The sequence below is a fragment of the Drosophila montana genome, unplaced genomic scaffold (assembly GCF_035044405.1).
Source record: "Drosophila montana isolate Dmon_TW-CO22-7 unplaced genomic scaffold, ASM3504440v1 contig_2127_1, whole genome shotgun sequence".
Taxonomy (NCBI): Eukaryota; Metazoa; Arthropoda; class Insecta; order Diptera; family Drosophilidae; genus Drosophila; species Drosophila montana.
This window is the reverse complement of record NW_026997035.1, coordinates 1,732,922-1,755,120: the sequence shown is the minus strand read 5'-3', so window position 1 is coordinate 1,755,120 and position 22,199 is coordinate 1,732,922. Positions and strand designations below refer to the sequence as shown.

At 36.3% G+C, this 22,199-nt stretch overlaps 2 protein-coding genes across 2 annotated transcripts in view; both read left to right on the top strand.

Annotated features, from left to right (window-relative positions):
• ths (thisbe) overlaps positions 1-22,199 on the top strand; it is an 88,655-nt gene that overhangs the window by 23,467 nt on the left and 42,989 nt on the right. The gene's annotated exons all lie outside the window — the stretch shown is intronic.
• Positions 9,895-11,320, top strand: LOC135427085 (uncharacterized). The gene is made up of 3 exons (XM_064680513.1): positions 9,895-10,395; positions 10,449-10,551; positions 10,914-11,320. The coding sequence occupies exons 1-3, from the start codon at positions 10,147-10,149 to the stop codon at positions 10,970-10,972; spliced, it is 411 nt and encodes a 136-aa protein (XP_064536583.1). The 5' UTR covers positions 9,895-10,146; the 3' UTR covers positions 10,973-11,320.

Sequence of the window (22,199 nt, the reverse complement as noted above, 5' to 3'; positions counted from 1 at the left end):
TTGTTTATGACGGCCCGTTTATAAGCCCATTGTAGCGCCAATTTAACATTGTTTTGATTATAAGCGGAAAGTTTTTGTTATTCAACGTATGTGTCGCGTTTCCAAAACGTGCACAACGATAATACCAAAATAAAATGTATATATATAAAACGTGCTTTTTACGATCCTCATGACGGGCATTGATAAATGTGGCACATCGAACCATTTGTTGTGCTCAATAATTACACCTGGTAAAAAAAAAACATTGGGTGGGAAATCAGACATTTATCCTTTGTGAGAGATTTACAGGCGCCATCATGAATTATCAGCTGTCCCCAAACAAAACAACAACAATAACTTTTCATAGATACAGTTACAATTGGACCGTTGTCTCTCTCTCACCCGTCGCCTGTCTCTCTCTCTCTTATCGATTTGTGATATGAGATATGATATGATCCGCAGCGCTGTCACAATTACCGGGCCTGTTCTGGGTGTTCGTTGGAATTTGAAATTGAAATCGACGCGAAGAAAAACAAAATAAAAAAAAAACATTGGAAAACTTAAGTGTCCAAGTCCAAGTGCTTGATTTATGCGTCGGCACATTCGATTGTAGAATCAGTTTTTCGCCTTAAAAGGCTTTTGCTGTTTGAAATACTTTTCCGGCTATCAGAAGATGGTTTCCGTTTCAATATTACTAGCCACTGCTAAACAGCATAACCCCACCCCCCTCTCTCCCAATCCAACACCCCGCATACCACGCACGCTGTGTGCTATTTCGCATGTGCCGCTGTTGACTCTGCTAATGTCTGCGCAAATAATGCAGTTTTTTCTCTTCTTCCTTTTTTTTTTTTTGCTGTCAGGGAAGCCGCCAACGCCAACGTCGAATTGATTGGACACAAGAAAAGGGCATTGCGGCACCTGGTGGGGTCGCTTGTCTGTGCTTGATTTCTTGTCAGTAGTCGCCGCTGATAATGCAAGCAGCGCTGCAGACACTTTAATTGCTGCCATTATGTGGGATATCAGCTTATTGTTGTTCTTGTTGTTGGCCTTGCTAGCCCATCGTTCGATTTCCTTTCAAAATGAAGTTAAGCTATCAATTAGTTAGTAATATCTAAGGCAGCATATTAACTTTTAGCATCAAAATAAACTGGCATCTAAGACAAGCCTTTCATAGTAGTCTGTGCTTGAACCAATTGAGAATTTTAAACGCACTAAATTTCTGCATGCGCTTCTCCATCTTCTTCTTATCTAAGACAAGCCTTTCATAACAGCATCTGCTTAAAGCAGTTGCGAATTTTAAGCGCACAAAATATCTGCACACGCTTCTCAATTCCCTTTATTATGTAGTTCATTCATAACTTTGGCATTTGAAATTAATTTATTTAAAAATAAATTTCTTTACCAGATCCATATCCCATATCATAGTTTTCACATTTCCAAATTTTCCTACTCATTCTGCACACTTTTTGCACACATATTAATATCAAATCTGTGTTGGTTATTGTTCCATTTATGGCTTAAATATAAAATAAAAGCAATGCTATCATATCGAGAAGCTTATAATTTACCAATCATCCGAGTTGTATAAATAAAATAAATTCTTTACTTTTTTTACGCTCGTGTAGACAAGAGCTATTTGCTATTTGCGTGCTGTCTTATCGAGCTGATGTCTATTAATATACGAAAACAAAATGCAATCTTGAATCATATAGATATAGAAAAAGATAATTTTAATAAAATGCCTTTTGTTACTATTTGGGTCAGGAATTTCATTAAAATGCAAAGGTCGTTGGGGTTTTTGAGGTATTTCGCATGCAAATGGCATGTCTGGAATGTTGTCTGCCGCGGATCATTAAGATAACACGGCCAAGTTAAGGGTTCTCGTCTGGCCCTGTTAATGGCAATGGCTTATGGTAATGGTAAATGGGTAAATGGGTAAATGCAAGTGTGTGTGCCGCCATTAACGGGTTTAGTCCACAAGGCGTTAATTAAAACAAATTGCGCATGTGTTCCCAGAAAGACATTCAAAGCCCCAAACAATTACGATGGTGTTTGTTTTTTTTTTTTTTTTTTTTTTTTAATTTTTTTATATATGTATATATTTAAGTATATTTTAGATACCCTGTAGTAGTCCAAATTGGTCAAAGTTGGCTTGCCGTTTCGTACGGCTTGCACATAAAAAGAGTTTAACAAATCTTGCACGAAGCGGAAATACAAGAGAACTTGACGTTCTCTGAGACTAGAGATATAAAATTTGGTGCAAGGGTTCTCATATATATTGCACACAATAAGATGATAACAAATCTTTCTTTCCTGCTCAAAAGAAAAGAACCAAAGAAAAAAGCTCAATGAACTTTGAACATATGAGTCGATAGAAGAAAAAAACAACCGTTTAGAGAACTCATAATATATATTAGGCAAAGAAATGCGATTACAAATCTTTTCTCACTGTCCACAAGTCTTTAGAAAAGAAATTAACCATTTTAAGACCTTAACGATCGCAGGAACTATTAAGACAAGAGACCAAAAATTTGCAATGGGCCTTCTTATATTTACTACATATAAGAAAGTTATTTATATAGGTTCTTGTGCGTATCGGTAATCAATAAAAAGCTGATTCCAAGGATATCATGAACTATAACAGCAAGAGACCAAAAACTTTTAAAATTTAAAATTTGTTTTGTAGATTCTCTTAAACATCACGAACAAAAACTAACTAATTATACATTGCATGTCTCACCAAACTTGTACAAAATCGATTGCATGTCAATAAACACAAATTGCAAGCTTATGAACGAGTCGTCCACAAATGGCCAACATGAAAGGGTAACTTTAAGTCAAGTAAACTCCTGTAGTGTAGAGAGCTACTTGTTAAATATAACAAATTGGCCTAACAAATGTTTTTTTGGCCTAACGCTCTGGTTTATGTAAATATTTATGAACGGTGCAAATTGATGGGCGCTGGGCAGTAGACCCCAAATAATGGGTCTGAAATCCGTATTGTATATATATATATATATATATATATACACGGAATTTTAAGTTAAAGTCAGTGTAGAGCGATTACAGTGTATTTGTAGGCGATAGCAAGACGCGTACATTTAATGCCAAATGCAAAGCGCAAATGGTAATTATAATTTATACAATAATAAATTTTAGGCAAACATTAGATTTACCAATTATTGGCAATGCGGTTGGCCCTGTCACATTGGTATTTCTCTTGTGTGTGGGTCGCTTATCGAGAATGTGCCAAACGATTGGGTTTAGGCCAACTGATCGCAGATCTTCATTGGCCGAGGGGGGGCCCTTGCCTAGCCAGAGCATGGAACTGCGTTGTGTGCTGCCTTGTAATCTTATCGTAAGGCAACGCTCGCTGCTCTTATTGATTAATAAAGAATAAAAATATTAAACAAAAAAAAGAGTAAAAAGAAATGCTGGCACCCAAATGTATATCTAAAATGGGCAAAAGTCGAGCCCTTGCACCGGCTGCCATCACTCTCGGCGCAGTTGAAGTCTGTTTGAAAAGCTGGCGCTTGGGAAAGCAAACAGAAAGACACAATTATTATATTATATTAATTATTATTATTGTTATTGTTATTATTGTTATAATAGTAATAATATGTGGCTACGATTGTGGCTCACTCCTTCTCCAGCTATCTCTATGTGGCACGCATTTCTTTAGACGCCGCATTGTCGTCGCTGATGTTGATAAAGTGGGTGGCATTGAATGACAACGACAGGTCCAACCGCCGCCGGACTGTTTCCTCTTACACAGCGCGAAATTCAGGGTAACATTTCAGAGACAGAGAGTGATAGAGAGAGATAGCGAGAGAGGGCGCCATGGCCACAGCACACTTTGGCCACTTCGTAGTCTCTCTTTTGCGCACTTAGATAAGCGCGTTTTATTTTGTTCGGCATGCCATTAAAATCAAATGATAATAAAACTGACAGAGGGGACCTCGGGCTGGGGCTGGGTGGTCTTTTGGTTCTAGTTATCGAAATGCTTTGTAAAATGCGCTTAGCCATGTGCTTTTTAAAGTTTATACACTGCCAATATATTGGAGCTACTTTTTAATAAATATATCAGAAACTTTTTCGAAAGGTTGTGCAAAATTCGACACTTTAACTTGTTTATGTTCTTGAAATAGTTATAAGTTATTTAAGCCTACATATTTTATTTATTCATTTAAATATATATTACTAATTATAATATTATTATTTAAGTTTTTTATATTTAAGTTTTCTTTGGAAACATTTTTAAAATCATTCTTGGTTTTTCATATCTCACTTATTGAATAATTACATATTTTTTTAATATATTATGTTTATATTTTTTTAATCATTTATATTTTATTTTAATAAATTTTTATTAATTATTTTATTATTGTTTAATAAATAATATTATTATTAATGAATGCAATATATGTAATATTAATAAATTATTTTTTAAATATTACTTAATGAAGAAAAGTCTTATGTTTATTTTTATTTAAAAAAGAAAATAATAATAGTTAAGCACACACACACACAGACACAACTACACAGTCCACAGTTCTTGGTATAACCCGAACAATGATATAATATTGCTATGCACCAGAAACTCCTGCACTTTCACTTGTGTTGCATGCACCATTAAGGCACACATCCACCAGATCCACAATACGCAACCGGCTTATGTCAGTTGCAGTTGACCCACTTCAGTTGAGCCGCGGGCAGCCGCCAAAAGCACAACAGGAAGAAGCTTTGGCTGCTTGCAGAGCACTCTCCCTTTTTTTTGGGTTTTTCTGGCGGTGCATTTGTCAAAAGTCAAACTTCCGCTCAGTGTAGGAGACGGCCAAGGCAGCTCCTACGCCCCGTCAGGCTGTTCCAGCTGAACCTGCTGCGTGTGCGTCTGGCAAGCGCCAAGCGGCATACATTTCTGCTTATTCCCTAATATAGGGTTTTTATACTTTGTCATGAAATAGGACATTTCCGATCCGTTAAAGTATATATTATTTTTGATCAGTATCAACTCTTCTTCTGCCTGTTTCTACGTTTATCGTCATTTCCTACATTTTTTATCTATAAATAAAATCTATAAAATCCTATCAACATTGTACTACTATATTATAGACAGAATCAGTCAACAAATTGTGTTTTCTATGAAGAATTCTCTAGTTCTCCAAGATATCTTGGCCAGACTCAAAATTTGCAAGCTTCTTTTTGCCTCCCAAATATCTTCAATATCGTGTTATATATTCGCGAGGGTATTCAATCTTCGACGTGTAGTTCTTTCATGTCTTCTTATTTTGCTTTTTGTGAACAGTTTGTTGACAAGTCAGAACCGGCTGTTTATGATGATGTTTTCTGTTGCAGCCAAGCCACAAGATATATGTGTGCGTATCCAGACTTGGCATGTTTTGGGGAGCGAGGAACCGTTATAAACATCACCTTGCCGGTGGGCGATTATTTGAGCTGGCAACAATGCGAATGCATAATTACTTATTGTTTATTTCCTGTAACATGCAACGCGAATGCCGACGGCGACGGCGACGTTAACTGGTCTTAAACAAACAGAAAATAGGTCTACGGTCGGTCTTATACCCATATAAAATGCCCCCCAGACACACACACGTACTCACACACACACACACTCGTACACACATTGCAAAACGCATTTTGTGTTATCTTCTAGCTGGCGGCTCGTGGCCCGCTGGATCGACCTGATGTGTGGTAACATCCGCTTAAAGACCCTAAAGGCTCACAAATTCTATTACGAAGTACATATTTTCTTATGTTTGCATTAGCATTATGAAAGTATAAAAAATAATAGAACGCTGATAGCTGACATTGTTTTTAGTATAATAAACTATTTGATTTCAAGGCTCCTGATTCTAGGTACTCTATATGACTGCAATCCTCGAAATATCTGACCCTAACTTATAAATATATATTTTTGTTTGCATCGTAAACAAACTTTTGATCGCAGTATTTTAATGTGAATCCCGCAGAAACGCGTGACTGCCAATTATGTATTTACTACATCATTTTATTTAGTATTTACTATATCATTTATCAGTTATCATCAAAAAAGCCGTGACTTAAATTATCGAACTAAGCGCGTCACTCACTTCGAAAATATTTTAGGAATTTGCATGCCAACCACCTGCTTTTAATACCCTTGGCGGGGGCCTTAAAAGCTTTGTCTGGGTTACATGAATAACTCAATAAACAAAATTGTGGGATTTTTTAAAAATTGAAAAGAAAAAACCGATGATAATGTATCGGAGTCATCGACATCCCTGCCCCTTATAACGAAAGAAAAATATAGTGTAAAGCCCGATAATATCGGTATTTTTTTAGAGGTTTTAAATAAGCATATCATTATTGAAAATATATATAAATTAATAATTAATATTTTGTATAGACAAATTCAATTCAGAATGCCATCTTTAAGGTTATTGATAGAACTATCGATAGCTTAGCTTTTTTAAATATAAATAAACATTTAAATCGATAACGATCATATGCGTCAAAATTATAAATTATTTAAATATACATCGATAAATGATTAATTTCTTAGATATTTTGGGTAAGCATATTTATCTATTCTGTTATCGATAGAAATATCAAAAACTTCGTTTATTGAAATAATTATAAAAATATAAATAAATAAAAAATATCCTCTACACATCCTATCTTTAAGGTTATCGATCAAATAATCGATAATTTACATTATATTATATTTTAATATATTTTATATACATAAATAATTATTTAAATCGATGACAATTTTATAACCAAAATATGGGCTGTATTAATGTATGTATCTATGCCTCATACTCTATAGATTTCTTTAATAAACCGAAAATAACTTCTCTATGGTTTTAATTATCATAAATAAAGGCAACACTTTGTATATTGTATACTTTTACATATATTTCAAAATCGATAGTACGGACATTTTAGATTTTTTTTATTTCTTGGCCAATCCCATGATGGAATTACTGAGAGTTCTTCTGCTCATATAAGAGTATTTATGCAACTAAATACTTCTGGCCATTTAATATTATAAATCAGAGTCAAATACCTGAAATAATATCTATTTATATAGCTACAATAATTTCACTTTAGTTAACCATACACATGCTCCTAACAATCTTCAATAGACAGATTTCTTCTTCCAGAAATCCGGTTAAATTCCATTGATTTCGTCACACGGGAAATACCTCCCAAATTTGCTGTTTCTTTTGCACTTGTTGTTGGCACAAACGAAATTCACGAGAACCAAATCAATTAACGCGCTTGTCAAATAATTTGTTTTATTGTGGATTAACCAACCTAACAATGTTTGTGTAGTGCGATAAAAGCAACACTCGCACACAAAAAAGTTATAACAAAAAAAAGAGAAGTTAAATAAAAAAAAAGAATAAAAAAAAATCCCCACAGTGCTTTAAGCTGTGCCACACGCCAGTCGTTGGCTTTTTACCGGGGTGGCGTTTCAATTATCTCGTTTAGTTAAATGTAATTGAAACTGTTAATTTCCTGTCAGAGGCTTGTCAGCAGAAAGTATCTAGCGGGCTGATGGGGAAATCCAGATATTAATACCCATAGATACCGCCAAGCGCCAACTAGAAAAGAGAGCAGCAGAAATACCATCCAAGTTTGACCATTTCTATTTTAGCATACTGTGAAATCGGTTCTATTTCGGGTTGTGTGGCATTAAAAACCCATTCGTTAGCCTTAACTATTCCCCTAAAAGCAAGTCCAAGTTGTCAGCTTAACTATGTCGAGTGGCCCAGTGGCTAGTTTATGGAGTTCAAACTGTCCTCTCTTTATCAGCTCCGTATTGCGACTTGGGTCAGTTTGAGTCGAGCTTTGGGCATTGTTTAAAGATCTATTGGGGCTTTTGGTTGCGACAGAGCCCAAAGCCCTGACGAAGACGTATGAGCGAATGAGCCCCGGGAATGTTGCATATGCTAATATATCATTCCATGCGTTCCGAAATGAATCGTTTTTTCACACGTGATATGCAAAAAAATATGTTGACTGTTCTATTTTGAACTAGGCCTGACGAAGATGCACGAGTCGAACTTGTTGAAAACAAGGGATTTGGCAAATGAATTATTTAATAAATTAATCACTTAATGGTCTTTGTTTAATGTTGTTGAACCAGTTTATTTGAACCGACCATTATGAATTGCTTGCTAATGATGATTTGCGGAATTTTCAATGCAATATTTTATTAAGTTTTAAGTGAACTTGTTCATCAGAACTCGTTGCGGAAAAGAGCCAGTTAACTCCAAAATTATATGAGAACAAATAAGTTAAGTGAACCTGTAGGAGTGAACTACTTTACTAAACCTATGCAACGTTTTAATAACGAGACCCAAAGCGGTATAAGAGCACGAAATGAACTAGTTCGAAGATGTTACTAGGCAATCCACAAAAAAAATGCAACCTTTCACTCTAACCCGATCGGAACCAAGTAACTAATTCGATTAGACAAACCCAAATAAAACCGAATGAGACAATGAACTGAACTAGTTCAACAGAACAAATTCAGTATAATCAAATGAATCATTCTATTTCACAACAATCCTAATCAGCCAGAATGTTGATCCCTACAGTCAATTAAAATTCAATTGGCTTAGCCAATTGCCTGGGACAATGAACCGTGAACCAGTTCAATGCATATGGTTCTGCCCTCACAGCGCGAAGTATGCCAAGCATGGCGTTAACATCTGAATCACAACTGCACGCCCAGACGCCGCTGCTGTCATTTACACGACATGTTAACTCAATTAAAATTCCATTGGCGATAAATGAAGTGGCTGCTTGTAGTAGGTACATTCCCGGCACCTCACCGAAAAATGAAGAAGAAGACGAAAAAAACACCCATTTTGCGGCTTGTAAAAGCACTCGAAAGATACTATACTCACGCGCACAATTTGCAGTGCCAAAATTCTTATCAACTAGAGTCAACTAGTACCGCCCTGCACAATGCCAACGACCTTGTCGTGGTTCACACAATGCAGGCCGTGCCAGAGAAGCGTTATGCAAGAAACCGAACTGGATCGGACTTTGAACAAATATTTCTGGCTTGACGAGGCATAATGTGCTCATAATCGATCAAAGAATGTGACAAAAAAAAAAAAAGAAGAAAACATTTCGGCGTCCTCAACTGTCAGAGGGCGGATTTGAGCCGCCTGCTAACACTTCAGAAAACTACTTCTGAGGTTGGTCGTCGCAGGCCCTCGAACTGATTGTTGGTCACTGATAAAAACCAAATAATTCTTTTGCGGCATACGAATTGAATTATTTTCTTTAGTCTTTTAATGCGTTTTTCAGTTTTTTACTTAATTTTCCATTTTTTAATATTTTCTGCGCAATTACAATTCTGCGAACTCATTTCGATAACTGATTGACAATGAATTTCATGCTTTGAACTTTGTACCATTGGAAACTTGGGTATTGCGGGGCCTACGCAATCCTTAGTTAAAAAGGAGAGAAAGTAGAGATATATAAGGCACGCCGAAGATGTAATACTCATACAGATACATATGTGAGAGAAGCGAAGCTCGTAAATGCAGAGTTTAATGAAAGTATTTTGGAAATCAGAATATTTTGCAATACAAGATACTACTTTATGACCGATCGTTCCTATGGCAGCTATATGACATAGAAGTCCGAAATAGGGAGATATTACACATAATTGGAGAGCATTGGCAAAACTTATAAATGCCGAAATTTTCCATGAATCCAATTCCTATATTATTATATATATAAAGGGACTAATCTTCGGAAATTAAAGACAAGAATATTATATTATAACACGAAAACTATTACTCTCAAAGCAAAGAATTAAAATTAATAAAAAAAAGCAATCTATAAACAAGAAAACATCTACCATGACATATATGTCAAAACATTGTAATATAGTCACAGAAAATATAAAAAAAAACTAAAAAAAAAAAATCCGTTAAAAACAAAATCTGTTATGCTCTCCTCAGGAAAAGGCTTCGGATAAGCTTAGCAGAACCTCGATAGGTTATGCTTGATCGTATTATATATGACAATCACATTAGGGACATATACATCAGCTTTGATTCAGTACAAACGAAAATATCGAAAAATTTACAATTTTAAACATTTTTTATAAGAAATACAGAATTTTATACAATCAAGATGCGCCTATTGAAATGCTGTTGCTGCATTTCATTGCAATTCGGGACGATGATCATCGGCTGCATATTCGGGATTATGGATTTTTTAATGGGATGCCTTGGCATCTATTATGTGACCCGCAAAGAGTTACCGGTGTGGCTAATCATGTTTTTTGACAAGATGAACGCTCGTCAGTGTGTTTTCTGTTTCGCAGTTGTCTTTTACTTAATGTCTTTTAGCGATCTATTGCTAATCTCTGGAGCAATGTCGGTAAGTTGACAGTTCGTCGGTAAATGCATTTACAACTTTATGGGTAACTTTAGAAAAACCCGGCATGCATGGGACCCTGGCTTATAGTGAATTTTATTGTGCTCATTTGTACTATAGCCACAGCTCTACTGAGTGCACTTGCTATTATAAGAATCGGTAAGCAAAGTAATCGATAAGCACAGTGTTGCAAATCTATCGGAAGCGCTCGCGACTGGACAGTGTTGGCAAGCCATGCAATTATCGAAATTTTCCCGTTATCGCCATCGACTGCAATCGAATGAAAGTCTTTGAAATTATATTTCAAAGTTTTAATCGATAATTGTAATAGTGTTATCGGCAATTTCATTGAGCGAATCAAATGACTTAAGATATAACGAATATTGGAGTTTTCAAAAGGGAATAGTTTTGCAACACTAATAAGCTCCATTATTATCGATATAAATAATATTCCATATCGATAGCTTTGCAGCACTGCAATTTTCAGTTAAGATTCACAATTTCTTTTTGCCATTTTGTAGTTATAATCGTGTATGCCATGTTGGTCGTGAACTCCTACTATGATGAGCTGACAACTTGATTGCATCAAATTCTGCAGTTCTAAGTTTACAAATTGACAGTCAACGTATCATTTCTAAGAAAATGCTCAACATTCAACAGCGCTGACGATTATCAACACAGAAGAAAGAGAGTCTGTACTTATATAAAGGCGGCATAGAGAAAGAGATTTCTAAATGACAGAAACGCAGAGTTCCAGAAGCGCCCTTATAAAAAGGATTAAGCGATTAAATGAAACTGCACATCTTTTTTAAATACATTTTTTTTTTATTATAAATGCCGTCAAAAGCTTCGCTTAAGACTCATTAAAAATCCATTAAACTCGATAATAAAGAACAGCGACAAACAGCGCAAGAAACGAGCAACAAAACGAATAAACACAATTTCGTTAATAAGCTTTACACCAAAGTGTTCCGCCTGAGAAATGGAGCACTTGGCGACAGTTTGGGGGCAGAAAGGGAGACAGCCAAAAAAAAATAAATGAAAAAAAAATATATGTATAACTCAGGCAACAGTCGAGTGACGGCCACTTAAAAGTCGCCTCATTTTGGGGCCTGGTGAGTGCATTTCGATGTTGCATATGCAAATAAATCATTCCATTACGATTCGAGGCGAGCCGAAACGAACCGAATCGCCTTGCCACATGAGGTATGCAACATATGCAACTCAACTTTGAACTAAACTTTTGCGCTGGCCAAACACAATTGTTTTTGTTTAATTTTTTTGAATAACTTTGAATGTATGTGAATGTCGCTTATGTGCACATCACATAAATATTGATTAGCTGATTATTTTGAGACTAATTGATAAATGGGTGTGAATAAGTGAGTGCAGGCAATAATGATAAATTACGTAAATGAGTGTTTGAATATGACAATTAAATAGTGTATTTAATGGATTTGTATGTCATTTGAGGAGTTGAATATACTTGCAATAGCATACAAATGAATAAATCGGTATGAGTGTTATTGATACATAAAATATAGTTCATTAATATATAATGAATGTTTTGAATATAATAATTAAAGAGACTATGTTGCAATTGAATGTGTATGTAGCATGCAAATGAACTCTTGTTATGAATAAATATAAAGTGAATATTTAAAATGTTTAACAAATGAATAATGATGAAAATTTCAATCGGGCATCTGAATGCCTATGTGGCATACAATTGAATCTCTAGTTGTGAATGTTATAAGAATATACGATGTATTCTATGAATATTTTGAATAAATAACAATTAAATAATGAATAAAATGTCAATGGGTCAATTGAATATCTATGAAAGAAAGATGTATTTTATGGATATATAGAAAATATTTTGAATATATAGCAAATTCATATCCATAGCAGTTATGCCCAACAATAATTTGAGTATTCATATAAGGACTGCAAATGCATTCACTATTCATACAATTACATCGATTCATATATTTGCACTTTGCTCTGGTTTTTACTCTGCATTTCATTATTTACCTTTTATTCATGATGTTTTGCCAAGCTGTGACTAACTATCTAAAGCATATACTGCTCATTCAAACAAACGGTTGTGAGTATTTTTCGAGTCTGTACGAACACAAGTGTAAATGTGTGTGTTTGTGTGAAGAAGCAAAGCTTAAACGGCTTGTACCCTGGCTGGCCATAAAACGTATTTACCAGATACAGATACAGATACTCTACTACTCACACTCATATTCATACGCCGGCATTAATGCCGACACTCACACACTTTTGCTGCAACTACTGCTCAATTGCAATTGCCTGTCGTCGTCGGGTGAATGACACGCTGAGTGTTCATGAGCGCTGCGGAAAACAGGTGCGTGGTGGGACGTCGGCAGCGGCGGCGGTGGCGGCGGCGCGAACGAGGACGTACTGTAACTCAAATAAGCCACACACTGTGTCAAACATTTATCAGTCGGTGCATCGATAAGGCGGCAACAAAGTTGCCTCATGCAACCGTTGGTTGGGTGGGGCGCGCTCGCAACGTGCGCGGCGGGAGGGGGGTTAGGGCAGGCGAGGATCGTGCATGGGAGAGACACCAAAAAGCCGAGCCGCAATGAAGTTATCAAGCGTTCGACGTTGTGCTTCAATCTTTAATACAAAACGTTTCAGTTTCACAACTTTGTTTAAAGCACCGCATAAAATTCACTTTCCATTTATGAGCAGCAGCGACGTCGCCTGCCGCGCATTTTATATGCGTTCTGCTAAATGGAATCTCAGAGAGTGAGACAGACAGAGAGAGAGAGAGAAGGAGAATGAGTAGAACACGAGATTCCTGAGTTACGCTTTGAGTATGCAATCCCTGCTCGGACGCCAGCGCCGCGATCCCTGCTCGGATGCCACTTCTGGGTAGACCGAAAATTTATGGTGCGCCATTAAGAAATGTCTATAAAAATGTGCGCTTAATTAAAATACTACGTAACATGCGTTTAAATGTTGTTTTTGTTGCACTGGTTGTTGTTGTTGTTGTTGTTGTTGTTGTTGTTGTTCTGGTTGTTGTTATCGCGGGCGGTCGTCGGTCAGTGAGCTTTTCAATTTGGCTCGAATGCCGGCTACGTCGACGTACCAGCTGCATGCAAATTACATTGCATATACGCCTCCCCCCCCCCCCCCCCCACTATTTCTCCTTCTCCACACCTCTCTCCACCTATATTTATGGCCTAGGCGATAGTCCATGCTGGCCAGGCATCGCCCATCGGCATCCTTTTTCAGACTTAAACTTAATGAGATTTTCCCAAAAGCAAAAATCATAATTTTCACGCGCAACGAAGCGCACCAAATTGCCAACCAGGGGCGTGCCTCATGCCACAGTTCGGTCAAAAAGTGTTGTTTTTTGCATTTTTCATCAGTTGCCGCAAGTCACACCCATCGATCGGCCAGTGAGCGGAACTTACACCTAAGTAGTTGCAAGTGGCAAGTGGCTAGTTGCAGTTGCAAATTTAAAGGCAATTTTATCGTATTCTTATTGTTAACAATATTTTGTGCTCAAGGCTTCGACTTGATGCAACCGCAACGGTTCACAATGAAACTAAGATCAAAACTCTTAAATCTCAGTTGCCAGCGATTTATTTAAAGATCAACAAACTGATTTTTATTGAATACTTTTGGTGCTAAATCGTAGGTTTAATCAAAAATATTCTTTCAAAACTCACTTCGTCAGGGCAAAGATCATAATTCAATACACAGCTTGATCTTCCGAAACAGCTTCGAATTGAAGGCTTGCTAAGATCAAAGCTCATTATTTAAACTTCTTATTTTGTTAACATCAAGATTTTTAAAGCTTCTAAAGCTGTTGGTCTCCTTAGACCAATAAGCTTCAACTGTTTTCTGAAAAAATACGTTTCAGCACGGCTTAAGCTTTCCTTAAATCAAAGCTCTAGAATAAAGCTACAACAATTTACAAAATGATAAAGAGTACAACTGCAAAAGTTTTTTTTGGTAAAAATATATTAAATTTATTCTTTGACCGTATTCTAAAGTACAAGAACTTTTTATGCCCTGAACCCATTGAAATGGGTAAAAAACCCTTCTTTCCAGTATCTTTCATTTCAGCGAGTCCTGCATTTTCTGTTGGTGGAAAAGGGTTCAGGGTATCCCCTAGTCAGGCACTCCCGACAAGAGTGATAACTTTTTTATGTGGTGTAGGTGCACGTTAAGACGGGTTTTCGGGAAATTCCACCCGCAAGTGTGGAAAAATCGCGAAAAACGTTTGTATGTAACTTTTTTGTTTACCATCCGATCGGCCTCAAACTTATTTTCAAAAATCTTTGTTCAAATTCATTTGAGGGGTGTTTCACACTTTTATGAAAATCCGTTCCTCCTTGGTGGAAATGGAGGTCAAAGATTTGTTGGGTGACGTTTCGCGCTCAAATTCGTTTCCAAAGATCTATAAGAAAAATCATTTGAGACGTGTTTCACACTTTTCGCAGAATCCAAACTTTTTCGGGTGGATAAGAATGTAATGAATACGTGTTTCAGCGATTTGGGAAATTCCACTCGCAACAGTGGTAAATTGGCGGAAAACGTTTGTATGAAAGTTATTTGTTTACCGTCCGATCAGTTTCAAAATCATTTCAAATTTGTTTGAGAACATTGATTTTAAAACATACGTGCCACGGGCAAGGCCGGGTTGTACCCGCTCGTTATTTATAAAACGTAAGCTCTAAGCTCTCTAAGCTCTAAGCTATCTTAACTAATTTCCGACACATCGGCTTCTTAAGTTATTTGCTAATGACTGACATCAATCACAATCACAAATGATTGAAGCTATCACGAAACGTTCGTCGGGTGCTTAAATAACCTTCACAATGTCGTTGACGGCAACGAAATGAATTTCTTTGTGGCTTTTAACCAAGTGACAAGAAAATCGCTCACTCTCACTTTTCACATCAAAACACAAAACTGGCTAAATGACAGCTTTGAATCAATGCTTAAAGAAATAAATTAGAAATAATTTATGGGTATTCGAACTTGTAAATAGCATTTAATAGGAATTCACCTGATAACCGGATAACGAACGTGACGTCGTCATGACTTGGCCAAAAAAAAAATGTGTTGGCAGCTGCACAAATATTTTTTGATAATCGCAACTAAAATAATCAAAACAATAATTTATATTTGGCAATAAATTAGCTACAAATATGTGATACGAATAGTTCGTTTTAACAAATGCAAAAATTTTAATAATAATAATTGAAAAATAACAAAATTATTGTTAAATCAACTGTGAATTTTCTTTGTAAATTAGTCTTAAATACGACAGGGAAAATTTTGATTTGCTGCAAATTTGTTCTCTAAATTGATTTGGAATGTTAGTTCTGATTTGTTTTATTTATGTAATAAAATATGTCGATGGAAATTTGAATAATTTCCAACATTGACTCAGTCTTAAAAGATATATGTATGTATTAAGATGTATTCTATGTTAGATTCTATACTCTATATTATATTCTTTGTAAGATAGATTCGATGTTTATTAAGTTTATATATAATTAAAATATATATATTAGCACAGATTCTATGTTAGTTAACTTTATGTCACATTATAAGATATATATAAAGACAGATGCTAAAGCTTATTTTATCTTGTTTAAGTTTATGTCAAATGAAAAGAATGATTCTAAAGCTCCTGTCAAATTAAAAGGTATATATAAAGACAGATTCTTAAGAGTAACAAAAAAAAAAATAAATTTATTAAGACAGATTCTATGTTGGTTAAGTTCATGTTAAGTTAAAAGATATATATAACTATATGCTAAAAATTTCTATAAGAAAAACCACCTTGTAAATGATTTGATTTGTTACTAAAATAGTTTAAAAGTCATTAAATAATTATTAAAGTTGTTCCTTTAGCTTATTAAATTGATTGAATACTTCTTTTGTTTATTATCATTTCTTAAATTCTTTTCTTGAAGTTTTGTTAAATGGAGTCGAATAATTAACTTAACATTTAAAATTACCAAATTACAAATGTACATTTAACTTAATATGTAGCATACTTTAGGGGCAGAAAACGCGGCTTCCGTTAATCGCAGAATTTTGTAAAGAGCAGCAAACGTCGTTATAGTAAAAATTCGCTTAAGTTTAACTAGAGTATTCCCAAAACTATCAATCAAAAGGCACAATTTTAGCAATTCGTCAAGACCAACAGCTAAATATTGTCTAACAAGGCAGGCAAATCAATTCAATTGGCCCCTCGTCAGCCCTGACGCCACATCGGTCAAACTCAAGTGCTTTTGCTTTTAATAGTGCTTGTAATGGTTACTTTACTGATCAATATAGTTGATCAATTTAAGCAGCCTCGACGCCTGCCAGGCGAGCACAACGAAAAATATATTAATAATACGCCATGTTGTGCGCGCTTATGCAATGGGCCGGGCAACAATTGCTGCCCATCGAATTGTAAATAATGTGCAGCAATAAACATACACAAATCTGATACCTTTCAGCGCTTGTTAAAATATTAAATTTTCGCCACATTAGGCAGAGCGGTGGGGAGGGTGGGGGACCATATGACAGAGCTGTAGATACATATGTATCTGAAGCTCAGCCTGAGTGCATCTGCATATCGATTTCAATCCGTCGGCGTCCTGCTGAAGCCCCTTTGCCGCATAAGGCAACATAATTCGCTTCCGTTTTTATTTTCAATTTCTTATTTTTTTTTTTTTTTTGAACAAAAATCCAAAGGAAGGGTTGCCAGCCTTTTCGACAGCTTCCTTTGCTGCGGTCTTACTCGTGTCCTGTTGCCCGTTTTTTTTTTTAAACATTTTTTGTTGTATGCCACAAGTCGCAGTTTGTGCGTCTTTCCGCTTCCGTTTACATGCGAATAAAGACGGCGACTAAGTAGAAGACGGAGACATGTGCGGCCCCCCGACCGACTCCATAAATCCGGAACGAGCTGTTTGTCTTGGATCGTGTCGCCTCGCCTATGGCGCGTCCATGTCGTCGCCACCAGCAGCACATTCTAGATACACATATATACATATATATTTATTTTCTTTTCAGTGGTTTTTTTTGTTGATTTTATTGCATTTCTTGGCAGTTCAATGAACGCATTTGCCGGCGCCATTTGCACGCGGGCGGCGTTTGCAACACAAACTCCTTGCTAACACCCATTTTTATGATGTATTTTTCTGCTTTCTTAAATTTCAAATATTTGAAGCCTCGTGCAGCACACAGAATACACACACACTCCCTAACACTAACACACCCATAATTCAAAGGCACGCAAACATTTTGGCGCACATTTCCGCTGGAAAATGGCAAATGGAAATGCCAAAAGGCCAAAAAAATAAGTAGAGAGAGAAGCTCTGGAGTGAGAAACATGCCATTTGACAACATGCAACTTGAGGGGGTTGGCCGAGAGGGTAGCGCAGCAATAAATGAACATACACATTATACAGGTAAAAGCAGGGTCGCGTTATGGCTGATGGCATTACGAGTAGCCACAGCGAAATTTGTATAAAAAAGTACAGTGGAACAGTTCGGTTATACATCAGATCAAATTTAATCTAAATGAAGCTTATATTTAAGATATCGAGTTTAACAAGATTCTCTGAAGTTTAAAAAAGTTAAAAGCAAGTTTTTATGTTGTATACTGGTATAACAGTTTGTGTTGCACATGACTATGTTTGTATAACAGTTTATTTATGTATCCTAAGCATATAAAATGTAATTTTCTAGTATTCAAAGCATCAGAAAAACCTGTACGAAGTGTAATATAACAGTTGCACAAAATGCGATCTGCACTTTTTATCTTGCTATTTAATAATATAACAATATAGTTTGCCTCGTTTTTGCCCTATTCATTCCACTGTACATATCGGGCTGCCAGTACACCGCCCACTTCAATTTCTGACCATTATGTAATTACTTAAACAACCAAATCAAAGCCCTTTCGCATGTTTTAAGCTTCCGTTCTATTGATTACTTTGTACGTCAAACTGTTTGCTACATTTGCATATTGCATGGCTTCACAAAATTTTGATTAACAAATAGATGCAGCCGGGCCCCACACACACACTCAAACATGCCCACACACACACGAACACACAGTCGAGTGTAATTAACAAAATCGACAAGCGTTTAGATTTGCTTTAATCACTTTTATTACTTGTTAAACATGAATCGGCCGGCGGCCACGCGCCGAAATGCACACAAAAGATACATAGATACATATACTTATGTGTAGATACAGATACAATAAGTTGTGTGGCGCGGCCGCCGGCTTATTTTGTTGACTTTGCGGTTTTTCGTTGCTGCGGCCAGAGACAAATAATGTGCTACCAAAATTCGTTAGCTTCGCTGCGGTTTTGCGTCCAAGTTGAACAAAAAGTATATACAACATTTAAAAAAAAAAGGTGAACACGTGCCCAGGAAACCGCAGGATCCTGTACAGAACGTCTCATATTTGTGCCTTGCCTGGCCAACGTAACGCCCATAAATCAGGGCTCCTCAAGTGCTGTGCGTGGGCCCAGCAGTTGGGCATTGGAAATCAATTAATGCTCATTAGCCGCAACCGGACCCGAAATAGACCGAAACTCAAGTGGGCCCCGTATAAGAACCGGCCCCTAATTCTTTTCAGCCAAACGAACGATAAGTGAGCTGTCCACCCGGGACGGTAATATACGATGCGTTGCCAAAGTTCAATGCAAGAAACGGATGCCACATCAAACGTGGCCGATAGCAGCCGGCCAAATTGTCAAGTGCAAATGGCCAAATAGTATTTTCTACTCCCTTTTTCTTTCATTCACACAGTTTTACAATATATATTAAAAAAAGAAATATATGAAATATTATTTCAGATTTATTTACGATTTGTTTTGATTTGCGCGCCAGCGCGCAATCTTTATGAACTCAATTAGGCCGCAACACTGGCCATAAATCTGTGCTATACGTGTATATATATAAATTGTGCCGACCAGGCCTGCATTATATTATACCGTTATAAATAAGCATTTGCCCGTTTGACGCTGTTCACTGATAAGGATGAGCATTTGCCCAAGGTAGAATTTGGCTCCTTAGAAAAGCAAGCTTTGCATAGCATAGATATGAAAAAGGCTGCTTTGCGAGCATGTTGAAGATTAAATACCCTTGCAGACACATGGCTTGGAAAAACTGTATTTTCAGAGCATATAGTACTATAGTCCTTATAAATCGACTTGGCTGTTCGGCTATATTTCTTTTGGCGTTACATATTTCATGACATAATTGGAATACCTTCTGACACCTCTATAAATAGAGCTATGGGGTAGCCTAGGCTTGGGCGTTGCACATTTCATGACAAAATAAGAATATCTTCTAGAAGAGTATAAAAAGAAAAAAGAAAAATACACTTGCATTAACACTTCAAAGTTCAGCAAAGAACTCAGCATCTTGTGCTACTGTCAAAGTTCACGTTAATGGCTGACAAGAAGTTTAATTCGACAAAATTTTCAAAGTTGTAAACTTTGTTAAAAGTAAAGATCAAAGTTATTAAACTTCTTCTGTTTACTCAAGTAAAAAACATACATAAAATTCGTAAAGTTTACACTTCGTACTGAAAAGAATTTATATTTGACAATACATTGATTGTTTAAAATATCAAGACTTTTCACTTTACAAATTTTTTAAATGTTAAAATTTACAAGCAAAAGTTTACAAGTAAATTGTAAATCTAAATTTTTAGCATATTTGCCATTAATAGCAACGGCAGGTCGAAAAGTTTTTTAAAACTTTTTGCCAGTTAGGCACGCAGAAGAACAAGGTGGCAACGCTAAAATATTTGTTGCCAGTTTTTCGACAACTAGATGAGAATTCTGCTAATCTGTTGACAAGCACATCAAATTGAAGCATATTAATCGAAGCCCAAATTAAGTTTGACAACTTGATTTTATTAAAGTGAAGATTAACAGGGGTATAGAAGTTAAAAAGAACGGGAAATATAGAAAGATGGAATTGACAAGGCTGTCAACTTGTCAGTAGATCAACAGCAAATAGTTTATTATTTTATTCACTGATAAAAATGAGGGCATATGTTCAAATCTATTGACTAGTAGCTCAATACTTAATAAACATTATATAGATTTTATAATTCCCAATAATTAGATGTTTAAATAATATCAAATTGAGTTTGTCAAACAGGAAATCACTGGTTATAAAGTTTTATCTTCTAAATCTATAGAGATTTTTCTTCTTAAGCATTAGCTAAATAATCAGATAATACTGGACTGAGCTAGCTTTTTGCTATAAGGTATAAACTAAACTTTCATTTAACAAACGAATGGGACTCATTCTGATTAATTGGCCTGAGCTAGTTTTATGAAGAGAACTTTGTTTATGGGCATGTCCACTTGTCAGTCACAATAGCAACAGGCTATTGCTAGCGCACGAAATCAGAGCCTATCCACTTATCAATTTCACCATTACGACAATCGTGTGCTTGGGTTTTAGTTTTTTGTCAACACTTTCAGTGTAATTATCAGACCAGGGGGTCCAAAATCCAATAAATGCGTCACCAGCTGCGTCTAAATAATGCAGTCGGTAATCAGTCATTTATATTGATTGGCGCCATGGGTCGCCGCGATTTCAGTTCCGGAGATTAGCGCAACAAAATTCCAGAGCCAATCGCAGTCAGCAGTTGGGCACGAAGTTCAAGTGGCCAAAAGGCGGTGCTGCCAACTCGCCGCTAACTGAGTTCAAGCTGTCAGCTCAGCGATAGCAACACATACAAGTTACAAGTAACTAGAAAAACAAACTATTTGCGTGACGAATATTAAATACGCTTTTTATAAAAGCATTCGTTTCTAAAGGGAATATGATATAGTAGTTCGATGAAATATGCTTATGCATATATGGGAGGAGAATAGTTAAGCTCGCAATTGCTAAGTTTGTTTATCGTAGAAAAGGCTCTTAAAGAAAAACTCATTTTGAACGGAATTATTCATATAAGCTTTACGATATAGTAGTCCGGGTTTAACGACTTCTTCATATAGAACTTTACAATATAGTAGTCTGATATTGTTAAGATTTTTCTCGTATGTAGCAAACATAATAAAACTAATAAATGCCAAGTTTGGTCAAGGTATCTTGAAAAGTATAAATATGTTTCATACAAATCCCCTATATAGAAGTTCGATCCCACAAGTGCCGACATATTTACTGCCTGTCACAGAAAGACGATCCTGTTTCAAAGGTATAACTTTCAGACTGAGATACCTATTCAGACGGATATGGCTATATTGACTGGACTTTTGCTACTGATATGGCATATATATACTTCCTTCAATGCTTAACACATTTCATGGCAAAACTATAATACCCCAAAGCAGGGTATTAAAAGCGAAAATCACAAATTAAATTGTTAAGTTTATTAAACGGCGTCGCTAGCGCTAAGTCAAGAGGCCAATTGCCAAAAAAAGGCAGCAACAACAATTTCATGGGTTTGGCCACAAAACGGCAGCCGCAGTTGTTGTTGTTGTTGTTATTGTAGTTGTTGTTGTTGTTGCTGTTGTCAGCTGAGCGAGGTGCGCGACGTAGTCAATTAGCCAGACAATAAGCTGCGCTTTTTAATGCCGCTTTATCTACATTTTGTTTTGTTTTTACATTTTTGTTTTTCCTCTTTTTGGAGTTTTCGTTTTCGGCTTTGCAATTAAACGAAGCTGCGCGAACGACAAGTGAAACCGACCACCCACGCGGCCAATTAATTTGATAAGTGGTTGCGCCGGCTGCAGAAATGCTTTTGCAGCTTTTCTAGGCCAGCAAAATTAATC